Source organism: Callithrix jacchus, chromosome 17 (genome assembly GCF_049354715.1).
Source record: "Callithrix jacchus isolate 240 chromosome 17, calJac240_pri, whole genome shotgun sequence".
NCBI classification, from domain to species: domain Eukaryota; kingdom Metazoa; phylum Chordata; class Mammalia; order Primates; family Cebidae; genus Callithrix; species Callithrix jacchus.
Window position 1 is genome coordinate 79,340,594 of NC_133518.1, and position 23,466 is coordinate 79,364,059.

General features: G+C 44.2%; 1 protein-coding gene across 21 annotated transcripts in view; it reads right to left on the reverse strand.

Moving 5' to 3' along the window:
* ULK4 (unc-51 like kinase 4) overlaps window positions 1-23,466 on the reverse strand; it is a 677,547-nt gene that overhangs the window by 296,996 nt on the left and 357,085 nt on the right. For 18 of the 21 annotated variants that reach the window (XR_013528778.1, XR_008477287.2, XR_013528775.1 and 15 more), the window contains one exon: window positions 5,417-5,522. The exons of 2 other annotated variants lie outside the window; for them this stretch is intronic. Coding sequence is in view for 13 of the 19 variants with exons in the window: in XM_078354734.1 (XP_078210860.1) it covers window positions 5,417-5,522 (106 nt within the window). In the remaining 6 variants the exon portion in view is untranslated. Of the gene's footprint in view, window positions 1-5,416; window positions 5,523-13,862; window positions 14,009-14,315; window positions 14,486-23,466 lie in introns of those variants that run through there. One more of the 21 variants, XR_013528776.1, reaches the window with a different exon arrangement.

Consider the following 23,466-nt stretch of genomic DNA (forward strand, 5'->3'; position numbering starts at 1 on the left):
AAGTAGGCAAAGAATTTGAATAAACACTTCTCAAGAGAAGACACGCAAACTGCCAACACGTATATGACAAAATGCTCAACATCACTAATTATTAGGAAAACGCAGATCAAAACCTCAATGAGATACTATCTTACTCCAGTCAGAACGGCTATTACCAAAAGGACAAATAAACTACAGATGCTGGAGAGGATGTAAAGAGGAGGGAACTCTTATACACCATTGGTAGGAATGTCAGTACAGCCATTATCAAAAACAATATGGAGATTTCTTTGTGTGTGTGTGTGTGTGTGTGAACATGGTAGATATATATATTTGTGGGGTACATAAGATATTCTGATATAGGCATGCAATGCATAATGACCGCATCAGAGGAAATGGGCATCCGTCCCATCAAGCATTTATCCTTTATGTTACAAACAATCCAATTACACTTTTAGTTATTCTTTCTAAGTATTTAGCCATCCCCACCTCCCCCGTCGGCACAACCCACTACGCTCCCAGCCTCTGGTAACCTTCATTCTACTATCTCTCTCCGTAAGTTCAACTGTTTTAATTTTTTGCTCCCTCAAATAACTGAGAACATGTGAAGTTTGTCTTGCTGTTCTTAGCTCATTTTACTTAACATTATAATCTCCAGTTTCATAGAAGTGTCACTTGATCAAGCAATTGAATGAATAAGGCCTAGTATTTGCTGGCCCAACAGGGTGGCTCTGATGTATATTTAAATATATACAGTTAAATGTTTAAAAAAGAAACTAAAAGTATAATTGGATTGTTTGTAACATAAAGGATAAATGCTTGATGGGATGGATGCCCCATTTCCTCTGATGTGGTTATGATGCATGCCGGATATTTACCCATAGGAAAAGAAATCAGTACGTCAGGATAATGCACCTGTTTCCTGCAGCAATAGCCCCAATAGCCAAGGTGTGGAATCAACCGAATAATATTCCATCCATGAATAGATACAATATTCAGTCTACAGACAAATGGATAAAGATAATGTGATATCTATACACGACAGAATACTATTCAGCTGTAAAAGAGAATGAAATCATATTGTTTGCAGTGACATGGATGGAAGTGGAGGTCATCATGTTAAGTGAAAGCAGCCAGGAACAGAAAGACAAGTATCACATGTTCTCATTCAAATGTGCAATCTAAAAAATAAATGTCCAAAAATCAAAAGCATTCCTATACACCAATAACAGAAAAGAGAACCAAATCATGAGTGAATGCCCATGGAAAAATTTGAAGTTTCATTATTACTACAGAGAAAAGCATCACAGAGCTACCACTACCATCATACTGCAAAAAGAGAGCACCGGTCAGATGACTTCACAGAGAAATGCTGCCGAACTTTTAAGGAGTAGATAATTTCAATAATACATGAACTTTCCAGAAATACAGAAAGAGGAAAAAAAAATTTTTTTAATAAGGCAATATAGCACTAATATTAAAATCTGGGCAAAGAATGTGTTTCTCCCATAAAAAATGCACAAGTAAAATCATACATCAATCATATCAATGAATGGCGGTGAAAAATTCTAAATAAAATATTAACAAAGAACCAAAGTAGCACAATTAAAGATCTCTAAATTATCAACAAGTGTGGTTACTGACTCAAACACCAGGATGGGTTCAATGTAAGATAACCTATTGAATAGAATCCATTATATAAATAGATTAGAGGAAAAATCATTCGATCATTTCCATAGAGGCTAAAAAAAAATCACTTGACAAAAGTTATTATTCCCAATTAAAAAGAAAACAAAAATTAAAATAGTCAAGTACCTCCTTAACCAGAAAAAAGTTCTGCAGATAAACCCAACACATCTTCTACCCCACTCTGAGTCTTGTAATTAGACCAGAAGGGAGAAATAGAATCATAACAACTGGAAAGAAAACCATTATTATTTACAATTATTAGTATTATATGACTGGAAAACGAAGAAAATCACCTAAAAACTATTATTATTAAGAATTATAAAAGAATTAACTTAGATACCAAATTGCATATACAGAAATCAAACACTTTCAGACGTATTTAAAATAACAAACTGTGGCCAGGCATGGTGGCTCACACCTGTAATACCAACCAGTGCTTTGGAAGTCCGAGGTGGAAAGACAAACTTGAGGCCAGGAGTTTGAGACCACCCTGGTTAACACAGCAAGACGCTGCCTTCACACACACACACACACACACACACACACACACACACACACATTTACCCAGGCATGGTGGCATGTGCCTGTTGTCCTAGTTACTTGGGAGGCTGACGTGGGATGGCCGCTTGAGCTCAGGAGCTCTAGGCTGCAGTAAGCTCTGATCGTGCTACTGCACTCCAGCCTTGGTAACACAGTGAGGCTTTGTCTCCAAAATCAAGTAAAATAAAACAATTTAAAAATAAATTGGAATATATAATGGTAGAAAAGTCCTCATTTTCATTGAAAGCAAAAAAGATAAAATGCTTAGGAAGACATAAACTTGACAGGAAATGCACAAGACCTATATAAAGAAAACTACAAAACATCTCTAAGAATGTAAAAACGTCTTGAACAAATGGGGAAGCAAAACATGCTCTTAAATCCAAAGACAAGCAATCTCATGTGTCCTGGTGGAAATTTAAGTTGGCACATCACTTAGAGCAGCTTGTCAACATCTACAGAAATTACATATGTATATATCCTTTGATCTAACAATTCCAATTCCAGGAATTTCTCCTATAAGCGTTCCTGCTCCCATGTGAAAGGATGTATGTATAAAGCTATTCATTGCAGAACTGTCTGTCACAGCAAAATATTGGAGCAGCACATATCTATCATTAGAGCCCCGGTTAAATAAATTATGCTACAATCATAAAGGAGAGAACAGGGTGTTGCTATGTGAAAGAATAAACATCTCTATGTACGAAAGCCCCACAACTGTTGGCAGTATTTATCACTGTGGGTGAGTGCCTATTTTTCTCAGGGGAGGAAAAAAGTATTACCAGCATTGAAATATATTAACCACACAGAAACAGAACTCTAGGCCGGGCGGGGTGGCTCGCACTTGTAATCCCAGCATTTTGGGAGGCTGAGACTAGTGGATCACCTGAGGTCAGGCGTATGAGAGAGACCATCCTAACCAACATGGTGAAACCCCGTCTCTACTAAAAATACAAAAGTTAGCTGGGCCTGGTGGCGCATGCCTGTAATCCCAGCTACTCAGGAGGCTGGGGCAGGACAATTGCTCGAACCCAGGAGGTGGAGGTTGCAGTGAGCCGAGATCGCGCCATTGCACTCCAGCCTGAGCAACAGAGCAAGACTCTGTCTCAAAAAAAAAAAAAAAAAAAAAAAAAAGAAAGAAAAGAAAAGAAAAAAAAAAGCAGAACTCTAAATTTTTTGGGGGTGGGATGGGCAGAAATTAAAACAATGACTTGGTAAATTTATTCAGTGACAGATTTTGTCCCAAGTCTTATTTTTGTGAAGGATTCCAGTGACAGCTATTAACGTGAAAGAGTAACCTAGACCGTCCTGCGCTGCTGATACTTCAGTCAACAGTAGACTGCATACACGACGGTGGCCCCACAAAATTATAATGAAGCTGAAAATTTCCTGTCACCTAGTGACAACTTGATGACCCTGATCCCATTTAGGTGAAGGTTAATGCGTGTGTTTTCGTCTTAGTTTTTAATACAAAAGTTTAAAAACTAAAAAAGTTAATCAAATTTAAAAATAGAAAAAAGTGGCCAGGTGCGGTGACTCACACTCATAATCTCAGCATTTTCAAAGGCTGAGGTGGGCAGACCACTGGAGCCCAAGAGTTCAAGGGCAGACTAAGCAACATGATGAAGCCCTGTCTCTACAGAAAAATTATCTGGGCAGGGTGGCATGCGCCTGTAGTCTCCGCTACTAGAGAGGCTGAGGTAGGACGATCACCTGAGCTCGGGGAGTTCAAGGCTATAGTGAGCTGGATCGCCTAACTGCACTCCAGCCAGGGTGACAGAATGGGACCCTGTCTCAAAAAAACAAACAAGAAACAAAACACTTACAGAATGAGGATATAAAGCTATGCCATGTGCTTGTATTCCAAGCTAAGTGTTATTACAAAAGAGTAAACAAGGAGGAAAGGATTTTTAAGTTATGAAGTTTAAAAGTGACAGGAAACTAAGGTTACTTTACTGTGAAACAAAGAAAAATATTTTGTATAACCTGAGTGTAGCCTAAGTGCGCAGGTTGATAAAGTCTACAGCAGTGCCCAGGAACATCCCAGGCCTCCACGTCCACTCACCACCCACTCACTGGCTCACTCAGCCCTGAAAGCTTCATCCATACTTAGTGCCCTACACAGACAGGTGTATCCTGTTTTATCTTTGATGTCACGTTTGCCGCACCTCTCCTATGTTTCAGTACCCAAATACTTAGAGCTCTGTGTCACAACTGACTACAGTATGGAGTCCAGTAACATGCTGCACAGGTTTGCAGCCTAGAGGCAACAGGCCACGCCACACAGCCTAGGTGTGTAACAGGCTATGCCACCTAGATTTTCTAAGTACACACTATGGTGTTCCACAACGATAAAATTGCCTAACAATGCATTTCTCAGAACACATGTCTGTAGTTAAGTAATGCACGAGTAAACATGATTTTTAGAATTGTAACAGTACAGACACGCATAAGATATAAAGTAAACCACTGTCAACTCATCCAGTTTCATTTTCCAAGGTGCTTTTGGTCATATCTGTTTTTATTTTGATTGGCAGTGTTAGAGGGTTCAAATGTTCATCCCCTCCAAAACTCATGCAGACCCTTAACCCCCGTTAAAATGACATTAAGAGGATGGGAAATCCAACTATGGTATTAGAGGTGAGAACTTGGAGTAGCAGTTAGGATTAGAGAAGGTCATTAGGAGGGGACATAAGTCACTGCATAAGAGGAGGAAGATAACCCTGAGCCAGCGAGCTCAGCCCCTCACCATGCGATGCCCTGCCCTGCCTTTGGACTCTGCAAAGAGTCTCCAATAGCAAGACGGCCCTCGCCAGATGCAGCCCCTCAATCTTGGTCTTCCCAGCATCTAGAACTGTATAAAAGAGACTTCTTTTCCTTTTAAATTATTCAGTCTCAGGTATTCAGTTACAGCAACAGAAAACAGATGAAGACAGAGACCAATCAGTCTCAATACTGTGATTATACTTCTGTTTCTTGGTTTGTCATCTTTAAGCAATGCCTACTGACTTTATGCCATGAAAGAATAAATTAACTTAGAGAAACCATCCCACACTTCCAACTTTTGCTAGTGATATGACTTAAAAATTATTAAATATCTATTTTGACTCATCAACTTCAAGGAGTACTTCTAGACTCTGCTAGATAAGATGAAGAAACTTACGAATAGGCAAAACTCGATCGGAGAGTAATTCTATGAAGCATTTACCTTGTTCATAAAGCAGCTTCATATTCGAATCTTTGCAGGCAACTAGATTGTTGAGTAATGCGATCACACTTTGCATGGTGTTACCCAGAATGCTCTCCTGATGCCCCTGCAATAGATCATAATTTCCATCATAACCACACAGAAATACAATCACGTCATCATAAAGACAAATGAGCAAAGCATCTCCATTGCTTCATTCTTTGCACAAGGTTGAATTATTACCTTTTTGCACTTTAATGACCATATTTTTCTGTGTTAAGGCAAATCTCATCAGTGAGTTAAGTGAGCTGGGAGGGAGGGTAACTGACTTAGAAACCAGTGCTGCAGCAGGGACTCCCCTGCCCGTCAGCTGAGACACACCACATGGTCCTCCATGCTTCAGGTGGGCGGCAAACGAATTCAAGTGTGTAGAACTCAGAAGACCAGGCTTGAAGATGAGTTTGAGATCAAGACCATCCTGGTCAACATGGTGAAACCCTGTCTCTACTAAAAACACAAAAAATTAGTGGGCATGGTGGCGTGTGCCTGTAATCCCAGCTACTCAGGAGGCTGAGGCAGGAGAATTGCCTGAACCCAGGAGGCGGAGGTTGCGGTGAGCCGAGATTGCGCCATTGCACTCCAGCCTGGGTAACGAGCGAAACTCCATCTCAAAAAAAAAAAAAAAAGAAAAGAAAAGAAAACTATTTCTGCAGTTTCAATATTATCCTGGTACTGATATTTCCCCACTTTGGCACATTTGATCTGATTCATATTACTGCCTCAGCACAGTAAACTACATGTGGACCAAAAAGAGCCAGTTGTGAATTCTGCTTCCCTCAACACAGCATCACGTGGTAGGGAGCAACTTAGGCCCTAAGGAGAACGGAAAATGAGTAATTCTTTAGTCTTAATTTCTCATTCTAAAGGCAAAACAACTTCTTGGTAATTTTTAAAGGGTTTTATGAACAGCTTGCGTTTCTTTTCTTCCCTTCTTCATCACTATGAATATTTTTTAAAACTTAAGCAATTAACACACATTATCAATGAAATTATTGAATTTCATGTAATTCAAAAATAAAGAGGAAGTCTTTGCAGTCTGGAACTAGCATGAGGCAAGAGAGACACAGGGGGTGCAAAATGTAAGGTGGTGCTCCTCTCAGTTCCCGTAAGCACCCCCGAGACTGAGGGCTTGTCCCACTCTAAGTCCTGTGCCCCTTCCCAGTGACTATTCTGCTAGTAACTAGTCCAACCCTGAAAAGCAATCAGGATGTTCACTAGCAGGCTTGACCTAGACCTTTTCCACCCCTCGCTCACAGAGAAACTTGTGGTTTGCTGTGGGGTTGTTTTCACATACAGCTATTTTGGGCCAGGCACTGTAGTAGGCACTTGAGGTATACTGGCAAACAAAGTCCCCTGTCCTCACATAAACAGACGACAAGAAGCATAATAAATAAGTGATCTGTATAATGTATTAGAAGATAGCAAATACCCTGCCAAAAAAGAAAAAAGCAGAGCAGGGAAGCAAGGTTGAGAGGGCAACATTGGGTGGTCAGGGTAAGACTCACTGAGGTGGTGTCATTTAACAGAAATTTTACTTTTTAATGAAGGCTCTTGGTATCTCTCATTTTAATGAGCTTTTCTTTTGAAATAATGTTAGCTTTATAGAAGAGTTTCAAAGATACTACAGAGAGTTTCCATATACCCATCACTCAGGTTTCCCTAATGTTAACATCTTACATGTGTTGTATTTATCAAAACTAAGAAATTTACACTAATACAATACTAACAATTCAGTTACAGACAATTTGAGTGGCGCCAGTTTTCCACTGATGGCCTTTTCTGTTCCAGAATCCAATCCAGGATCCTATTTTGCATTCAGGATGAGTCATTTTTGCAACAAATACTAAGCGCCAACGTTTCTAGGTAGTTGGCATATATCAGTGAAAGAAACAGAAGAAAGCCCTGCCCTTATGGTGTTTACCTTGTACCAGGAGGAGAGGACAATAAATGACATACTAAATAATTATGAGATATATTACAGCAAATAGGGTAACGCTTGGGAGTGCGGCAGGGGAAGCTGCAATGCTAACCAGAGCGAGCGAAGCGTAGCTCCTTCAGAAAAAGATGTCTGAGCAAAGACTCGAAGGCACAGAGCTGTGCTTCCTCTCCTGATGTGCTTCCCGACCCCATCGGCTTAGTTGCTTTAAGATTGCTGCATCTATGTTCATAAGTGATGCTGACTTCTGAGTGACACCCTCTTCTGATTTTAGCATCACGCCAACCTTGTCCATCCATTTCATTCCAAAAATATATATATATATTTTTTTGAGACGGAGTTTCGCTCTTCTTACCCAGGCTGGAGTGCAATGGCACGATCTCGGCTCACCGCAACCTCCGCCCCCTGGGTTCAGGCAATTCTCCTGCCTCAGCCTCCTGAGTAGCTTGGATTACAGGCACGCGCCACCATGCCCAGCTAATTTTTTGTATTTTAGTAGAGATGGGGTTTCACCATGTTGACCAGGTTGGTCTCGATCTCTCGACCTCGTGATCCACCTGCCTCGGCCTCCCAATCATTCCAAAAATATTTACTGTGCATGTAATATCCGTTTCTAGGAGATCTGGTAGAACTCACTCATAAAAGCAACCAGCCTCTGTGCATTTCTACCCGTTTTGTGGGAAAACACACAAACTCAAAGAGCTTTTTCTCTTCTCTCACTCAGTCATAATCAACACAGGAGCCTTCTGTGACCAAATGTGTGTGGGGATTTCTCCCCAACACAAAGCAAGCACTCGATTCTGCTGCTGCCACAAGCTAGGTGTTCCCTACCTCAGCTCCAACACTATCCACCTGGAGATAGGATCAGACCACATAGGGCGAGGGCTGAGTCCCACAAGGCTACGCACCCCTCTGCCTTCAGACACTCATCACAAGTCTGGGCCTCTGGAACTTCTGACCCACCGGCATCGAGTTGGGGTTCCAATGACCCCTTCTTTGGGTTCAATTACTTTACTAGGGAGGCTCACAAAACTCAGGAGAACATGTTTACCATTTTACTACAAAGGATATTACAAAAGATGTGGATGGAGAGACGCATAGTGCAACGCATGGAGAGAGAGGTGTGGAGCTTCCATCAACCCGTACATATCCAGCTATCCGGAAGTTCTCTGAATTCTGGGGTTCCGTTTTAGGTCCTTTAGGAGTTTATGGAAGCTTTGCTTTGTAGGCAAGACTGATTGTAACACTGACCATGAGTGATCAACTTAACCTCAGCCCCTCTATCCTCCCCAGAAGTTGGGGATTAGGACTGAAAGTTTTCAGCCCTCTAACGTTGCCTTGGTCATTCAGGTGACAAGTCACCATCCTGAAGCTACCCTAGGGGATGCCAGCCATCAACTCATTAGCATACAAAAAGACAGCATGTGAAGACAGAGTTTCTAAGGATTTTAGGAGCTGTATGCTAGCAAACAGGGGTGACGACCTAATATAAACTTCACAGTATCACAGCAGTAGACCTTAAAAGAAATTTAAAAACGAAGCACTTCTACTCAGGCATCTACAACATCTTGACGCAATTTGGTTAGTTCTATTTTCCTAGAAAACCATCTATCATGTCCAAATTTTTCAAACATACTGTAATAAACCCACAGAGCATTCCATTACACCTTCGCGAAACTTCCCTGACCCTGTTTATATTGCCTTTCCACTGTGTTCTCTCTCCTGTTGATCAGCCTCACCAAAGTTTCATCTAAGCCATCAGACTTTTCAAGGAACCAGCTTTCCATCTGAATCATTACCCTGCATTTTTTGTTTAGTCGGTCATTATGAATGACTAACCAATTTCCCACTTCTCTCTCCTGGGAATAGAGCAGAGTGGCATTTCCATGTCTGCTTGGAAAATGACACTAGTGATGAAACTGACACTTGCTCTGGCCAATTAAACTCAGGTGGGTAGAAGCACTAGGAGCCAGCGACAGTTTCATCATCCTCTCTTCTCCTCTGCCCAGTGACCTTCTAGATGGTGAGGCTTCTAATGGCCTGGGTATCATGAGAACATGAAGCAGGGAATCCAGGAACCTCTTGATTGGACAGCTGGCTTCCCAGGCTTATGAAAATACCCACACTGCATCTGGCTCTGAAACCGCTTTCTCAGCAGATTGGTTCCTCCACTGATGAGAGCCACGTGATTCCCTGTGGGTTTTGCCATGTACGCCATTGCTTAACACAAGACAAAGTCTTTGCTTTCCAAATACTGATGACTAAAAATTTTGAACTTCAGAAACACACGCTTAAGAGCACTTTTGTGGTGAACGTTAATGTTTGAATGTTTCACGGACACCAGCTTAAGATTAATGTGGAAGCAGTGGTCTGCCGCCAATTTCATCTAATTATTCTCACAGCTGGTTGGAAGGAAAGGCGGATTAAGAAGCACCAAGATGACACTACACGTTATTCGTGATAAAGTAACTAACGATACGTAGAAAACCTAATACATCTTCTATTTTTGGTTCCATTTGGTAAAATGACACATACCGCTCCTTGTTCAAAGACCCATCAGTCAGCAAATATAGGTCAGTCTTATTAGAAATAAAGCTACTGTTTGAGATACACATTTTTGTAACTTAATGCACATTTTCTATAATTCTCTTGGCAATTACTTTGCTTGTTCTGAAGCCAATACTACAGCTTTTCCTCCACTCATGAGTGAGTGCCACTTGACATAGGTACTCCCTTTACTACAAAAGCTAACTCCCAAACCCCTGCTAACTAACCCTGGATGCTAAGAATGCAGAATCAGATCCCAAACAATCAGGTCCCGGGGCTCCATGCTCGGAGGTCCCAGAGTCACTGCAGATTAAAGGCCTCTGCCAGTCCCACTACTCGATCTGCAGAGAGGTATAAAACTAACATATACTTGGCCAGGCGCGGTGGCTCACGGCTGTAATCCCAGCACTTTGGGAGGCCGAGGCGGGTGGATCATGAGGTCAAGAGATCAAGCCCTTCCTGGCCAACATGGTGAAACCCCGTCTCTACTAAAAATACAAAAAAAAAAAAAAAAAAAAAAAATAGCTGGGTGTGGTGATGCGCGCCTGTAATCCCAGCTACTCAGGAGGCTGAGTCAGGAGAATTGCTTGAAGTCAGGAGGCAGAGGTTGCAGTGAGCCGAGATCCTGCCACTGCACTCCAGCCTGGCGCCTGGCGCAAGAGCAAGAGTCTGCCTCAAAACAAACAAACAAAAAACTAAGGTACACTCTAATTATCAAACCTCCCCACTAACATTATTACTAGGGGTGCTCAGGAAAAAAATATTTGATGCACAGAATAAAAAAAAGAGACGAATAATCCCATAGTCACTCCAGAGGAAAGTGTTCCACTTCTATTCCTCAGGTTAACTAAAAACACTTGTTATTTTTTATTGTCTTTGTTGGTTTACAGACTATCCATATATCATGAACTTTGCTCAGTAGAAAGTGAGGGCTTTATAGAAATTATAATACAGAATATCTTTACTTGCTCTTCCCTCTTATGTGTGTCTTCTTACACAGTACAGCAGACGGAGACCTTGGTGCAGAGTAATTGTTCCTGCTCGAGATGAGACAGGGTCTCTAGGTGAACTAAGACTTACTGCTCTGGGCTAGAGCATAATTTTCCCAGAAAGAATGCTAAATACACGCAAAGGACAGTAGAGAAGGTGTAAATGTGAATCAAGCACACTTCTATGAACTTTTATCCAACTGTGCTATTTATCTGAGCAACTATAATAAGGTCTTTTCTGGTTCACAATCATATTAGCTTATGGGGGTAAACTGTGCATTGAAACCATTACATTTGCTTCTTAAAGTCAGAGGAGAGGAATATACGAAGAGAGAAAACATGAGCATGAATATGTGGGCTCCATTTCTTCTTGGGCCCATCTGGAAGATTGGTGGGAAGAGACAAGGGCACACACGTTTCATTCAAAGACCACAGGCCAGAGTTGGAGAGGAGGGATGATTCTGACTAAAGACTATTTCATCAGTAGATGCTCCTCTGGGAGCGTCCCTCCCACTCCCCCAAATTTATGACTGAGTCCCAGGGTAAAAGCGCAATACAGGAGACGAGTTAAAATCTTGATAATCTATATTTTTTTTCTATCTTCACAGCTCATTAATAAAGCAAGGAGTCTACACTGTCAGTGACCTGACGGAAGCAGTGAGGACCTTCGACAAGGCCTCTGGGACAGTGTCAGGGGATGGGCACCAGCAGAGCCGCAGCATGGGTCTGAGCTGGGCCACGACAGTGCTGATAATGCACTGAGAACCTCCTGCGTGCCACGGCCTGTACCCCAAGCACTTCCCCTGCATCATCTCATTCAACCCTTACAAAAACATAACGAGGGCAATCGCTGTACCCTTTTTATCCGTGAGGACTGAGGTTAGAGAAGTCAAGTGTAACTTGCCAAACTCTTCATTGGTGAAGCGGGAATTTGGTTTACGGGATGGCAGAAGCCTTGCCCCTAATCACCGTGAAGCATTGCCTACTGATCAGAGGAGGGTGGAGGGCCAGGTCACCGGCCAGTCAGCACACTCCAGGTTAACCAACAGCACCTGTGGACCCACCGTGTTACCTGGGAGGAGCTGAATGAAGCCAGCGTCAGGGGTGAAAAGGACCCAAGAAACCCTAATCTCAGCTGTCACGTGATGCTCGTCCTCCCTTCCAGGCCACACTGTCCCATGTCCCCTCCCCCGACCACCGCGGTCTTCCAGTTTCACAAGAGCCCTCAGTGTCTGTCACTACACTGCATGATGCACACCCCAGGAAGCACGACGTGTGTATCCGGCAATTACAGGAAAGAAGAAAATAAGCATATTGCCCCAAAGGGGGGAAAAAAAAATCCTAGAGCCACCGTTAACAGCCACATTATTCAGGTGCTTGTGTTCACACTGGCTGAGGGGAAAAGAGGAAACGACTCACAGAAGATGCATCACTGAGAGCCCACGAAAGGCAATCCCACTGCACTTCAAGATTATGACGAAAACACTTGACTCCTTCATCCATAAGCCGAAAGCCCAGCTGACCTAAGCTATGTGCCTCACACCATAGTGTATGGACATCTGATAAACAGAACCCTCGATGGCTCTAATAAAACAGCATTTGCCAGTAGAGATAATTAGAATTGAAGCAGCAAAACTCTAGTGTTTGGCAACACAGATGAGACAACTTCATTAAAACATACAGTTTCAGCAAATGAATGGCAGGAGAGCACTGGACCCTGAAGAATCGGCCTTCTCAAAACTGACTGCTTCAGTGCTTAAAGAGGACAGCTCTGAAATACCAAGGGCACAGCAAGGAAATGCTAGTATCATGACCAGCCTTTCCAAAGCAGTTTCATGTAGACAGGGCATTCTACTTTACTCTGATAACTGACATTGTAAATGCCATTGAAAGACTTCAGATATCTGGATTAAAAGTTTGGTAAAGATCTAAATAGAAAATACCTTTACCTAAAAGTAACAGGGAACCATGGTCACCTTTTGCCTTCGGTTCAGACCAGAATTTAACAACTAATTAGAAGACTACAGGCCGGGCGCAGTGGCTCACGCCTGTAATCCCAGCACTTTGGGAGGACGAGGCGGGTGGATCATGAGGTCAAGAGATAGAGACCATCCTGGTCAACATGGTGAAACCCCGTCTCTACTAAAAATACAAAAACTTAGCTGGGCACGGTGGCGCGTGCCTGTAATCCCAGCTACGCAGGAGGCTGAGGCAGGAGAATTGCTTGAACCCAGGAGGCGGAGGTTGCCGTGAGCCAAGATCGCGCCATTGCACTCCTGCCTGGGTAACAAGAGTGAAACTGTCTCAAAAAAAAAAAAAAAAAAGACCACAACTAATCGCATGAGAAACCAGAGAGAACGGAGAGAGCAGCACATACACAAGCTGTGCATGCAGCATCCACAATCTTAGAAATACAGCACATTCTACTCAACACATGCCTAAACCACGTTTCCGGAAACACATTCACGGCTGCTCCAGAGGACACGAGTCTACCGCGCACTCACATGTACCGTGGCACCAAAGTGCTGCTCCAGGATGTGGTGGGGCGTCCAGTCACTTTCCGTCACGAACATTCTCTCACCTGGCTAGATTCCTAGAGCTCTGACCCAAGCTCAGTAAAGTCCTCAGAGTACTCAAGTGAAATCAATATGTTCTGAGGGAAGAGGACACATTTCCATAGTACTGATGACTTTTCACAAGCCTGTGTCACTGGCAGCTTAAACTCAATGGAATCTACATTCAGTTCATCTCCCTTTGCCCTCACACTTTCTGGTTCCTCTTTCAATGGGAGGCCCCACACCTTGCCCAGCCACAGAGCCACAAACCTCGGGCACTGCCTCCCTAGGTCTCCCTCAGCCAGCCAGCCACAGGGTCTCCTGGAATCTCCCTTGAGCCCCTCCCTGCATCTTATCCTCTGCTCTCCATTCCCACTTACCTACTTAAGATCAGGAAACTGGCATCCTCAGCACGGACCACAGCCTCCTAACAGGTGTCTCCACTTCCAGCCCCATCTCCACTGCTGCTACCAGACTCCTCTTTCTAAACTGGTAGAGACTCTGTCTTCATCTGTGGGGCTTCAATCTGGAAGATGCCAGCCAAGGCAGGGAGCATTGGTTTACAGTAGGCCCAAGACCACTGTGTCCAGCTTCTGCCCACAGCCCTGGTGGGATTTAGAGCCCTGAAAGGAGGGGCAGCCACCAAAATCGTCGGAAGGCAGAAGCAGGGACACGGTTACTCTAGTGCTCTCAGGCCCACAAGATGATTTGGGAAATGTCCTTATGACTTTTTGAACCAAATAGTGACCCCTGGGGGTGAGAAACAGGGACGGGAACAAGCTGAATTAAACTGAAAGGGCACAGGCTAATTTAAAATTAATTCAGTCATTTACCTCCTCAACATAGATGTGGATTTCCTAGGAAGAAAGACCAGGATCTAGAGGTCCACAGAGGGGATGTGGCGTAGGATGAAGGTGCTGGGGTCATTGCCCTGGGCATTTGCTCTGTTGGCTGTGCAGCAGGTAAACAGCCCCTCTGCCAACATGGTTGGGGCTTCTAGGGGCTGAGGAGGCAAAGGGAGAATATTGAGGCATGTGTTTCTCCCCTCGGTAGACAAAAGCATATGGTGCTCTCGCCCCGGGCATCCGGAGGTACATAGATTTAAGCCCCTTCTTTTATATGGGGCACCATCAATTGAAGGCTTCCTCCACCTTTCTGATCAAAGACATGAGAAGGCAATTTAAAATTATTTTTAAATTTGACTGACAGATGCTGTAGGGGCCCTCTAGCAGCAGCGAATACAAGTTATGATTAGTGATGCATTCCAGCTGGCACAGAAGGGAGTATGTGGATGCACTGGTGCCGTTTGACATCAGTATGCTGAGCTTGTCTTCAGAACTGCAGTCCTCTTTCAGCACCAATAGCGGTGTGCTGTGAATGTCCTTCTGGCAGGTTAATTGTGTCACTTGGCTTTCCCAGCCCTGCCCTTTCATGTTATTAGGCTTCTAGAAGGAAGTGTCCATCCTCTTGGCTCTGCTGTGGCCCTATGCCTCAAGGCAGGAATAGTGGGCCAGAGCCAGTGCTGCCCAGGCAGGAGAACCCTGGCAATGGAGCCAAAGGGAAGCTGCCAGGACCTGCTCCCTGGAGATGGACTGTGCCCCTTTTATGTATCTGCCTGCAGTGTTGAAAGAGAGGCCAATCTGCCACACAACACACTATCTGAGCTAATGACCAGCCCAGAGTAGGGAGGACAAATGAGAAAACAGAACACGACCAGACACACACCTCCTTCAGCGTCACATCCCTGCTGCTGTCCAAAAGTAAAGGCAGCAACAAAAGTAACAACAACAAAGTCCTAGCAAACTAATGTCACTCTTAAAAATTCAGGCCAGATGTTGTTTCCTGAAGCTGGGGTCTGTGGGGAAGGCCGCCTTGTGCCGAGTCCTGTTCTCCTCACTTCCCCGTGCCTGGGGCATCGCTGTGCCCACCAAGCGTACAGAACTGTTGGTTAATCCCACTCCTCACCGATGCCGAGTGCCTGAGGGCAGGACTGGGGCTTCTAATCGTGTCCCCAGTGCCCACGTCCAGTCCCTGGTACACAGTGCTCTCTGAAAAATTAATGAAAAAACAATCCTGCTCAAAGTTGCTTGGGTAAAGGCAGCTGCAGAAGGCAAAGACGGTTTGAGAGCCCCCTTCGAGAAATTACTCATTGACGAGAAACTTTTCTAGTTTCTAGTGCCCCTTTTATGTATCTGCCTGCAGTGTTGAAAGAGAGGCCAATCTGCCACACAACACACTATCTGAGCTAATGACCAGCCCAAAGTAGGGAGGACAAATGAGACAAACTAGTCAATGACTAGTCAAAGACCAGAAAAGCCTTTAGTTAAGGAACTGATAAACATTCATTGAGCACCTAAAATTTGCTACATACCGTTATAAAGCAGAACTGTAAAAGGATAAAAACAGCCTTTCCCAAAATGCTTTCAATCAGTTTACATTTACTTTTGAATACTGTTTGCGAAAAGGGACAAATTCAGATTTTCTTTTTTTACTTTAAATACACAAAAATCTCTCTCATGCTAAATGCTGGTCAAGCACTCATGAAGCATTTGCATTGGCATGGAAAATGTATACTCCTAAAAGTCTGAAACGCACTTTAATGATATTCTCTGTAAAAGAGAACTGCTCACAGTGTCCCATCCTAAAGAAAGAAAATGGGACAGTGAAAAGGAACAGAAAGATTCATTACACACACTTATCACAAGGCAGTTTTCAATTAGAGTTGTCTTTCACTGTGGGAGTGCGCAAATTTTACCTAACGCGTTTACCAAGTGTCGGTACTAACAGTTTGTTTCCAAGAGGTACTAGTAAATCCTGCAGGAAAAAGGTTTCAGGGGAATTGACTAGAAGTTTATTTAAAGCTACAGTTGCGCGTGTGTGTGTGTGTGTGTGTGTGTGTGTGTGTGTGTTCGTTTTCAGACGGGATCTCGCCCTGTCGCCCAGGCTGGAGTGCAGTGGCACAATCTCAGCTTGCTGCAAACCCTACCTCTGGGGTTCAAGCAATTCTCCTGCCTCAGGCTCCCAAGTACCTGGGACTACAGGGACCCACCACCACGCCCAGCTAATTTGTTGTATTTTTAGTAGAGACAGGATTTCACCACGTTGGCCAGGCTGGTCTCAAACTCATGACCTTGTGATCCACCTGCCTCGGCTTCCCAAAGTGCTGGGATTACAGGCGTGAGCCACCAGGCCCAGCCTAAAGGTAAAGTTGTTGTAAACGTATAATGCGGTAGAGCAGGAAAAAAAATGGTAGAGCCCAGATTTCAGCCTTGGCCTGCCCTAAACCAGCTGAAAAGCCTAAGCAAAGCAAGAAAAGAAACTAGTAGACCTTGGAAGAATCTTAAAGACTTCTCTAGTTCAATCCTTTAATTTTTCATTTCTGTGAATACAGAAGAGGTGCATGTATTTAAGGAACACATGAGATGTTTTGATGCAGGCATGCAATGCATAATAATCTCAACAGGGAAAGTGGGGGAATCCATCACCTCAAGCACTTATCCTGTTTCACAAATGATCCGATTATATTCTTAGTATCTTAAAGTGTACAATTATTATTGACTACAGTTACCCTGCTGTGCTATCAAATACTAGGTCTTATCCATTCTTTCTTTTTTTCTCTCTCATTAACCATCCCCACCTACCCTCCACCCTCCCACTGCCCTTCCCAGCCTCTGGTATCCATCCTATTCTCTAGCTCCATGAGTTCAATTACTTTTCAATCCTTTAATTTTAAAGACAGATTGAATCTCTGAGAAGGGAATATAAAGAGGAAGGTCAGGACTTAAAAGCACATCTTCCTTTACCATTACCTCACAATTATTTACCTAAAAATCACATCAGGGCTTGCAGAGTCAAAGACGTAATTTTACACTTGATCTCAGCCAAAGGCCAAGGAGACATCCAAGGATGTATCTTGAAGACAGATAAGTGTTCTGCCCACACTGGAGCAACGCTGTCAACACGGCTCCCTGGAGCTGCACAAGGGGCTGCCCTTAACACCTTCCTCGGCAGGTCAGCTCTGACTCCTGAACGGCAAGTGATGAACAAACAGGCTGTTCCGGAGCAAAGGGGAATGCCCCAACAGGATGCACGCTGGCCCTCAGGCCGGAAACACTTCCCGGACCTAGCAGAATTTTTCAGTTTCTGCAGCAGAAGGCTATCTCTAAAAAAGGGATAGCCATCTTACAGTCAGGGTTGACATTAAAGCCAAGAGCACCTATTTTCCAATAGAATATTCTAAGCAGGTAGCTTAGAACTGCGAGCACGCACGTTTACGATAGGTTTAACAGCAGCAGGACGCAACCTGGATCGGTGTCACTCATGCTGGAATTGACTGCACTTGGTATTTTATGCGCGGTCACACCTCTGTTCCCATTTCCATAACTGAAGGCAATCAGCTTTAGACTCTGTCTCAGACTCTACTCAGATAATAACCATTAGACTTGACGGATCACTTTGGAACATTCAGTAAGCTCATTTTTGGCCGCATAATGACACAAGCTATACCATCTTGAAGAATTAATGGTTGCCACAGGATAAAACAATTCCAGGAATTTTTCACCTCTCAGGTAATCTTTCGTGTCTTTACGGTCATATTTTCATTAACTGGAATTAGAAGAAAGTGTAGACACAAGCATAAACTGAGGCGTATTAATGTGGGTCAATAAATTAATAAATGTGGGTGCAAAATTCTGTGCTAAACAATCCCAGGAAGTGTCCGTCAAGGAGTCTTCTGATGGGAAAAGGTTTGGAGGAAGGGATTCATAAACCCACAGACCCTACACATAAGTAGGGTATGTGCTGGACAAGCAGAAATAATAAGGAAACTCTAGAAGTCAGGAGACTGGCCAGCTTCATCAAGGGAGAAAGGGATTGTATACTGGCCAGTCTCCATTTCCGAAGTCCAGAAGGAAACTCTTGAGAGCTTCATTTCTTCAGTCAAGCTAGGTTGAGACTTCCCCAAGGGCCTTGAGACACCAGGGGCAACCCAAACTCCTCTTCAATGTTTATTCAGGGACAAATACTTATGGGGTTCTTGGCTACATGCTAAGCATGTCAGACTTATCTGAGAAGTACCATTTGCCATGTCCACCGTTTCTGCGTCAAAGCACCAGGCTCACAAGCCCACGAGAAGCCCCTTGAACAATGGAATAAGGAAATGGGAAACCAGGAAAGGGAAGGCTTGGTGTTTTTGTATTTTTAACCACTGTATCTCAATAAATGAGCTCCAGGTTTAAGGGTTTATAAGTCGAAATGGCTTGATCAAATTTTCCTCATGCAAATCAAAGAGAAAACCAGAAATCAAAATGAGTGCTAAGAAGGAGGGGAGGGAGGGGAGGGAGGGGAGGAAAGGGAGGAAAGGGAGGAAAGGGAGGAAAGGGAGGAAAGGGAGGAAAGGGAGGAAAGGGAGGAAAGGGAGGAAAGGGAGGAAAGGGAGGAAAGGGAGGAAAGGGAGGAAAGGGAGGCCAGGCGGGGCAGGCAGGCTTTACACATGAAGAAAACAGTCCAATGAGGCTGAGCCCGAGGTACAACCCCAACTCCACAGATGCTAGCTCCAAAGGCCTCCCCGTCACAGGGCAGCTGTCACATTAATCTGGAACTGGCATGTTTCTCTAGGAGTGAGTCCAAAGGCTTCCTGAGCCACACATTGCAGCGAGGCGCACAAACAGAGCATCTCTGTGGCTGCACTTGTGTCTTCCCGGCATGACCCATGCCATCCCCCAGACAGCAAGCAGAAAGGCAAGTGCAGTCTGTCTGACTCTCTCCAACCTGTTTTTCAGCAGGGAGCACGTGTGTGAGGACTGCCTTCTTGTGGGCATACTCCCACCTGGCCGCCCACTGAGAGTACACAGAGTAATGGTGTCACAGCCCCTTCTGCATGTGAATTTCGACGAGCTGCTAATGAGTGGACATGCCGTCCCCTCAGGCTGACGGGCTGGCACAGTCCTCCTGCCGGTGTGCACAGCAGTGGACAGGCAGCTGTCATGAGCTCGTACTTACGGGGGTGAGCACAGAAGTCTGCCGGTGATGCATCAGGGGAGGCCCCTGAGCTTCCGGAACACCCATACACCATTCTGCACCATCCCTATTTCATTATCAGCCAATCTTATTAGATAATCTTAGAACCTTCTCTCTTGAGGCACAAGTAACAAGTTAAACCAAGTTTTATTTTTTTTAAAAAAACCTGTTAGTGGTCGGGCGTGGTGGCTCACAGCTGTAATCCCAGCACTTTGGGAGGACAGGTGGATGGATCACTAGGTCAAGAGATCGAGACCATCCTGGCCAACATAGTGCAACCCCATCTTTACTAAAAGTACAAAAATTAGCTGGGTGTGCTGGCGTGCGCCTGTAGTCCCAGCTACCGAGGAAGCTGAGGCAGGAGAATCGCTTGAACCCAGGAGGCGGAGGTTGCTGTGAGCGGAGATCATGCCATTGCACTCCAGCCTGACAACACAGTGAGACTCTGTCTCCAAACAAAAACCTGTTTGTGAGGTACAAAATATCATCTATATATCAATATTAAGATATTTCATTTCCCTATGCTCTCTAGTTCAACACAATGTGGGCTCTGCCGCACCAGGGCTAGGATACCCCCAGAGAGAAAAATGTCAGCAGCAACGACTGTGAACCACGGCATCCAAATCATTGCCACCAGAGCCATTAAGGACAGAAAAAGAGGTGAAACTTTAGGTAGGTAGAAACATGCTGTTTAAAACTGTACAGGTAACAGAACCCTGTCCTTATAGCAACTGAGGGCACCCAGCACTGTGCCTCAGCTGCCTCGTCCGGGTGCACGGCTGGGAGCCCCACCCAGAAGCAGCAGCAGAGAGGGCACTGAAGCTTCCAGAGTGCCTATGGATGCCAGGACACAAGTGATCTTCTGGGGACTCAAGCCCTTTTCTGCCCTAACATTCTCTGATGCTAAACCCAACGCTGTATGTTTCCAAATTACTCCCAGAAAGACCATACAGGGAAAACATTTGAGTAAGAGGTCAAATAATGTCAAATTCTAGCAATTTCTAAGCTTTATGACTACATTCAAACAAAACAGTTCTGCACAATGTCAGTTTTATCTGTGGATTAAGGCAGAGATCATTCAAATACAAGTTTTAGCACAAGACTGGCATCCCCCATTCACCTTTTCCCAGAATGTACACTAATCAACCCAAGAACAATATAAAGTTGTAACATACAGCAAGAAAAACATCCTCAGGAGCCCACCTTTCTTCCATCCCAGAGGAACCCTATACACTAAATCCAGCTAAGTTCCCATGACGTCCAGCCTCATCACAAACACTGGCCAGGTAGGCGGGCGGGAAGGCAGGTGGGGAGTACGTCTACCTTCCCAGTCATAGGCTTTACCAGAGACTAGAAAAAACAGAGGACTCATTTGGACACAATGAATGGATTACAGCTAAGCCCCAACATAAAAACAATAAGAGGTTTTGATGAAAACGTGTACACATTTAAAAGACAAACATAAACAGATCCACGATAAAACTTTCACAAAATAACATGTGACCAATTTGGTTTTCCATCATTCTGTGTAGTCTTCCCTACTAACATCCCTGTATCACAGAAAACAGACTATTTTGAAAAAAAGTTAAAAAAATATCTCCACTGCACACAACTGAATGTTATTTCTTCAACAATCTGTATGAAGAGCAGGATGGGAAGGGCCCGGCCCACCCCAGGTCCTTACACTGGTCCCAAAGCTTCACCCAGAGATGAGCCATTAGGGAGTGTGCCATCCAGGGCATGGTAGGTCAGACAAACACAGCACGCTAAGGAGTGGTGCCACGTGCTAATCAAGGCATAGCAGGGGAGAGGCCAGAGGGAGCTGAGAGGTTTTAGGAAGGAGATGAGAATGAGCTGCGCCACAAGAACCAGCAGACTCGGACAGGACACGAACCTGGGGAGGAGCAGAGACGGTGGCTGCACAGGTGAGATCAGACAAGGTCTTGCGGTTGAGTGAAATGGGAAGTGACAAAGGCACACTGAGGCTGATTCCTCTGAGCACCTGGCCAGAACTTTTGCAAAAAACACTGAATCTTGGTGGTATGGGTTAGCTGTGTCCCCACCCAAATCTCATCTTGAATTGTACCCATAATTCCCATGTGTTGTAGGAGGTGCCAGTATGAGAGAATTGAATTATGGGGCAATTTCCCCCATACTGTTCTCGTGGTAGTGAGCACGTCCCATAAGATCTGATGGTTTTGTAAGAGAAAACCCCTTTCACTTGGCCCTCTGATTCTCTGTCTGCTGCCACATAAGATGTGCCTTTCGCCTTCTGCCATGACTGTGAGGCTTCCCAGCCATGTGGATCTGTGAGTCCATCGAACCTCCTTTTCTTTATAAATTACTTAGTCTTAGGTATGTCTTTATCAGCAACGTGAAAACAGACTAACACACTTGGTTAGTAAGGACCTAGGATATTACTTTCTTTTGAATTCAGGGGAATTAAAAACAAACCAGAAATACACTGTCATTATAAATCACCGATATCAACTACATTATGTCTGCATAGAGCAGGCAGGAGCAGCAGCCCCACAGAGCCTATGCTGCCGGCTGCTTGCTCCTCAACTCATCCCTGACGAGGTCTTCATCACCTTGCTTTCTGCTTTCACATGGCCCTGTGGGCCTCTGGGCATTGACTTCAAACTGAACCAAAATAATGAGGCTCCACCTCTCTGGCTGGAAAGGCCAGCACCCTCTCCCTTGTTACATTAAACTTCTGGACATTTTCAACGTGTGTGGATTCCTAACTACTCCTATTTCTCAAGTGCTACTAAACGTAAAATGCTAGTGCTATTACTGACTGTGTATTGTCTACAAATGTGACTTCGCTGTGGCTGTGCTTGAAGGCAAAGGGGTAACGAGAGTCATTCGAGAACCCTCAGAGTCCGCACTGTAGAGACATTCATCAGTCAGTCTTAGTTTTGTTTTCAACTTTAGAATCAAACTTTTTTGTGAAAGCTCTTAAGTAATGATATTTATGGCTTTCAGAAGATGGGGTGAGAAACCAGAATATATGAAATTCTGAATGTGAGACACATATCAAAGAGCAAAAATGAAAGAACAGAAAACCATTAGCTATTTTTGTTTTTAATGCAACTCAGAGACTTCTATACTCAGAGGCTCCCCAGATACGCCTCAGAGCTGCGGTGTGGCAGGAAGCCTAAATGAGGTCTCAGAAAAGATAATGGAGCTTTAATGATGGAAATAGTAAGAAAATTAAATCTAATCATGTTCCATTAAGCATACTCTTAGCTCCTATTTTTTCTAAATTATTTTATTATGAGTTTGCCTCTGTCTATTGAAATAACCTTTTACAGCGATTTGATTTGCAAGCATAAATAAGTCTCATTTATTTTCCGCTATGAACCTCCGTGGGATTAAGAAGAAGAGATGGATCATCTAAATTTTACCCATTCTGCAATCAGGAAGTAACCATTCAGAGAGATGAATGCTTTGTTTTATATTTATATTTCTGAGGAAAGCATTATACTATAATTATAGTCTCATTCAACAGTAACATATCACCTGCCAGGGAGATGATGTCAGACCAGGAAGCTACCTCTATACCAGCCTCTCGAAGGGGCAGCCAGAATCGCACACACCTCAGTGCGGCTCTGTCCTACCCTCCCAGCCACCTCTGCTGCTCAGGCCGCGGCCTCCTCGTGCTCCGCCTCACTCCCACTCTTCGATGCACTTTGACCACGTTGGAATGCTTTGTCGTCACTGACCAGAACTGCTCAATTGTTTGCTTCTAACCGGATGCTCCTGCAAAGCCATCTACCCGTGGACCCTGGGATGTGGCATGGGGAACTGTCAACAGCCAGCACTCTGTCAAGAGGCACACAAGTGTGGGATACCACAGAGGAAGATGGAAATGGCTGCAGCTCTGGTCTCTGCAGAGAACAGAAGCACCTGTCATATATGCAGATGGCATTTTAAAGAGTGTTTCCAAAACCCATTTGCTCC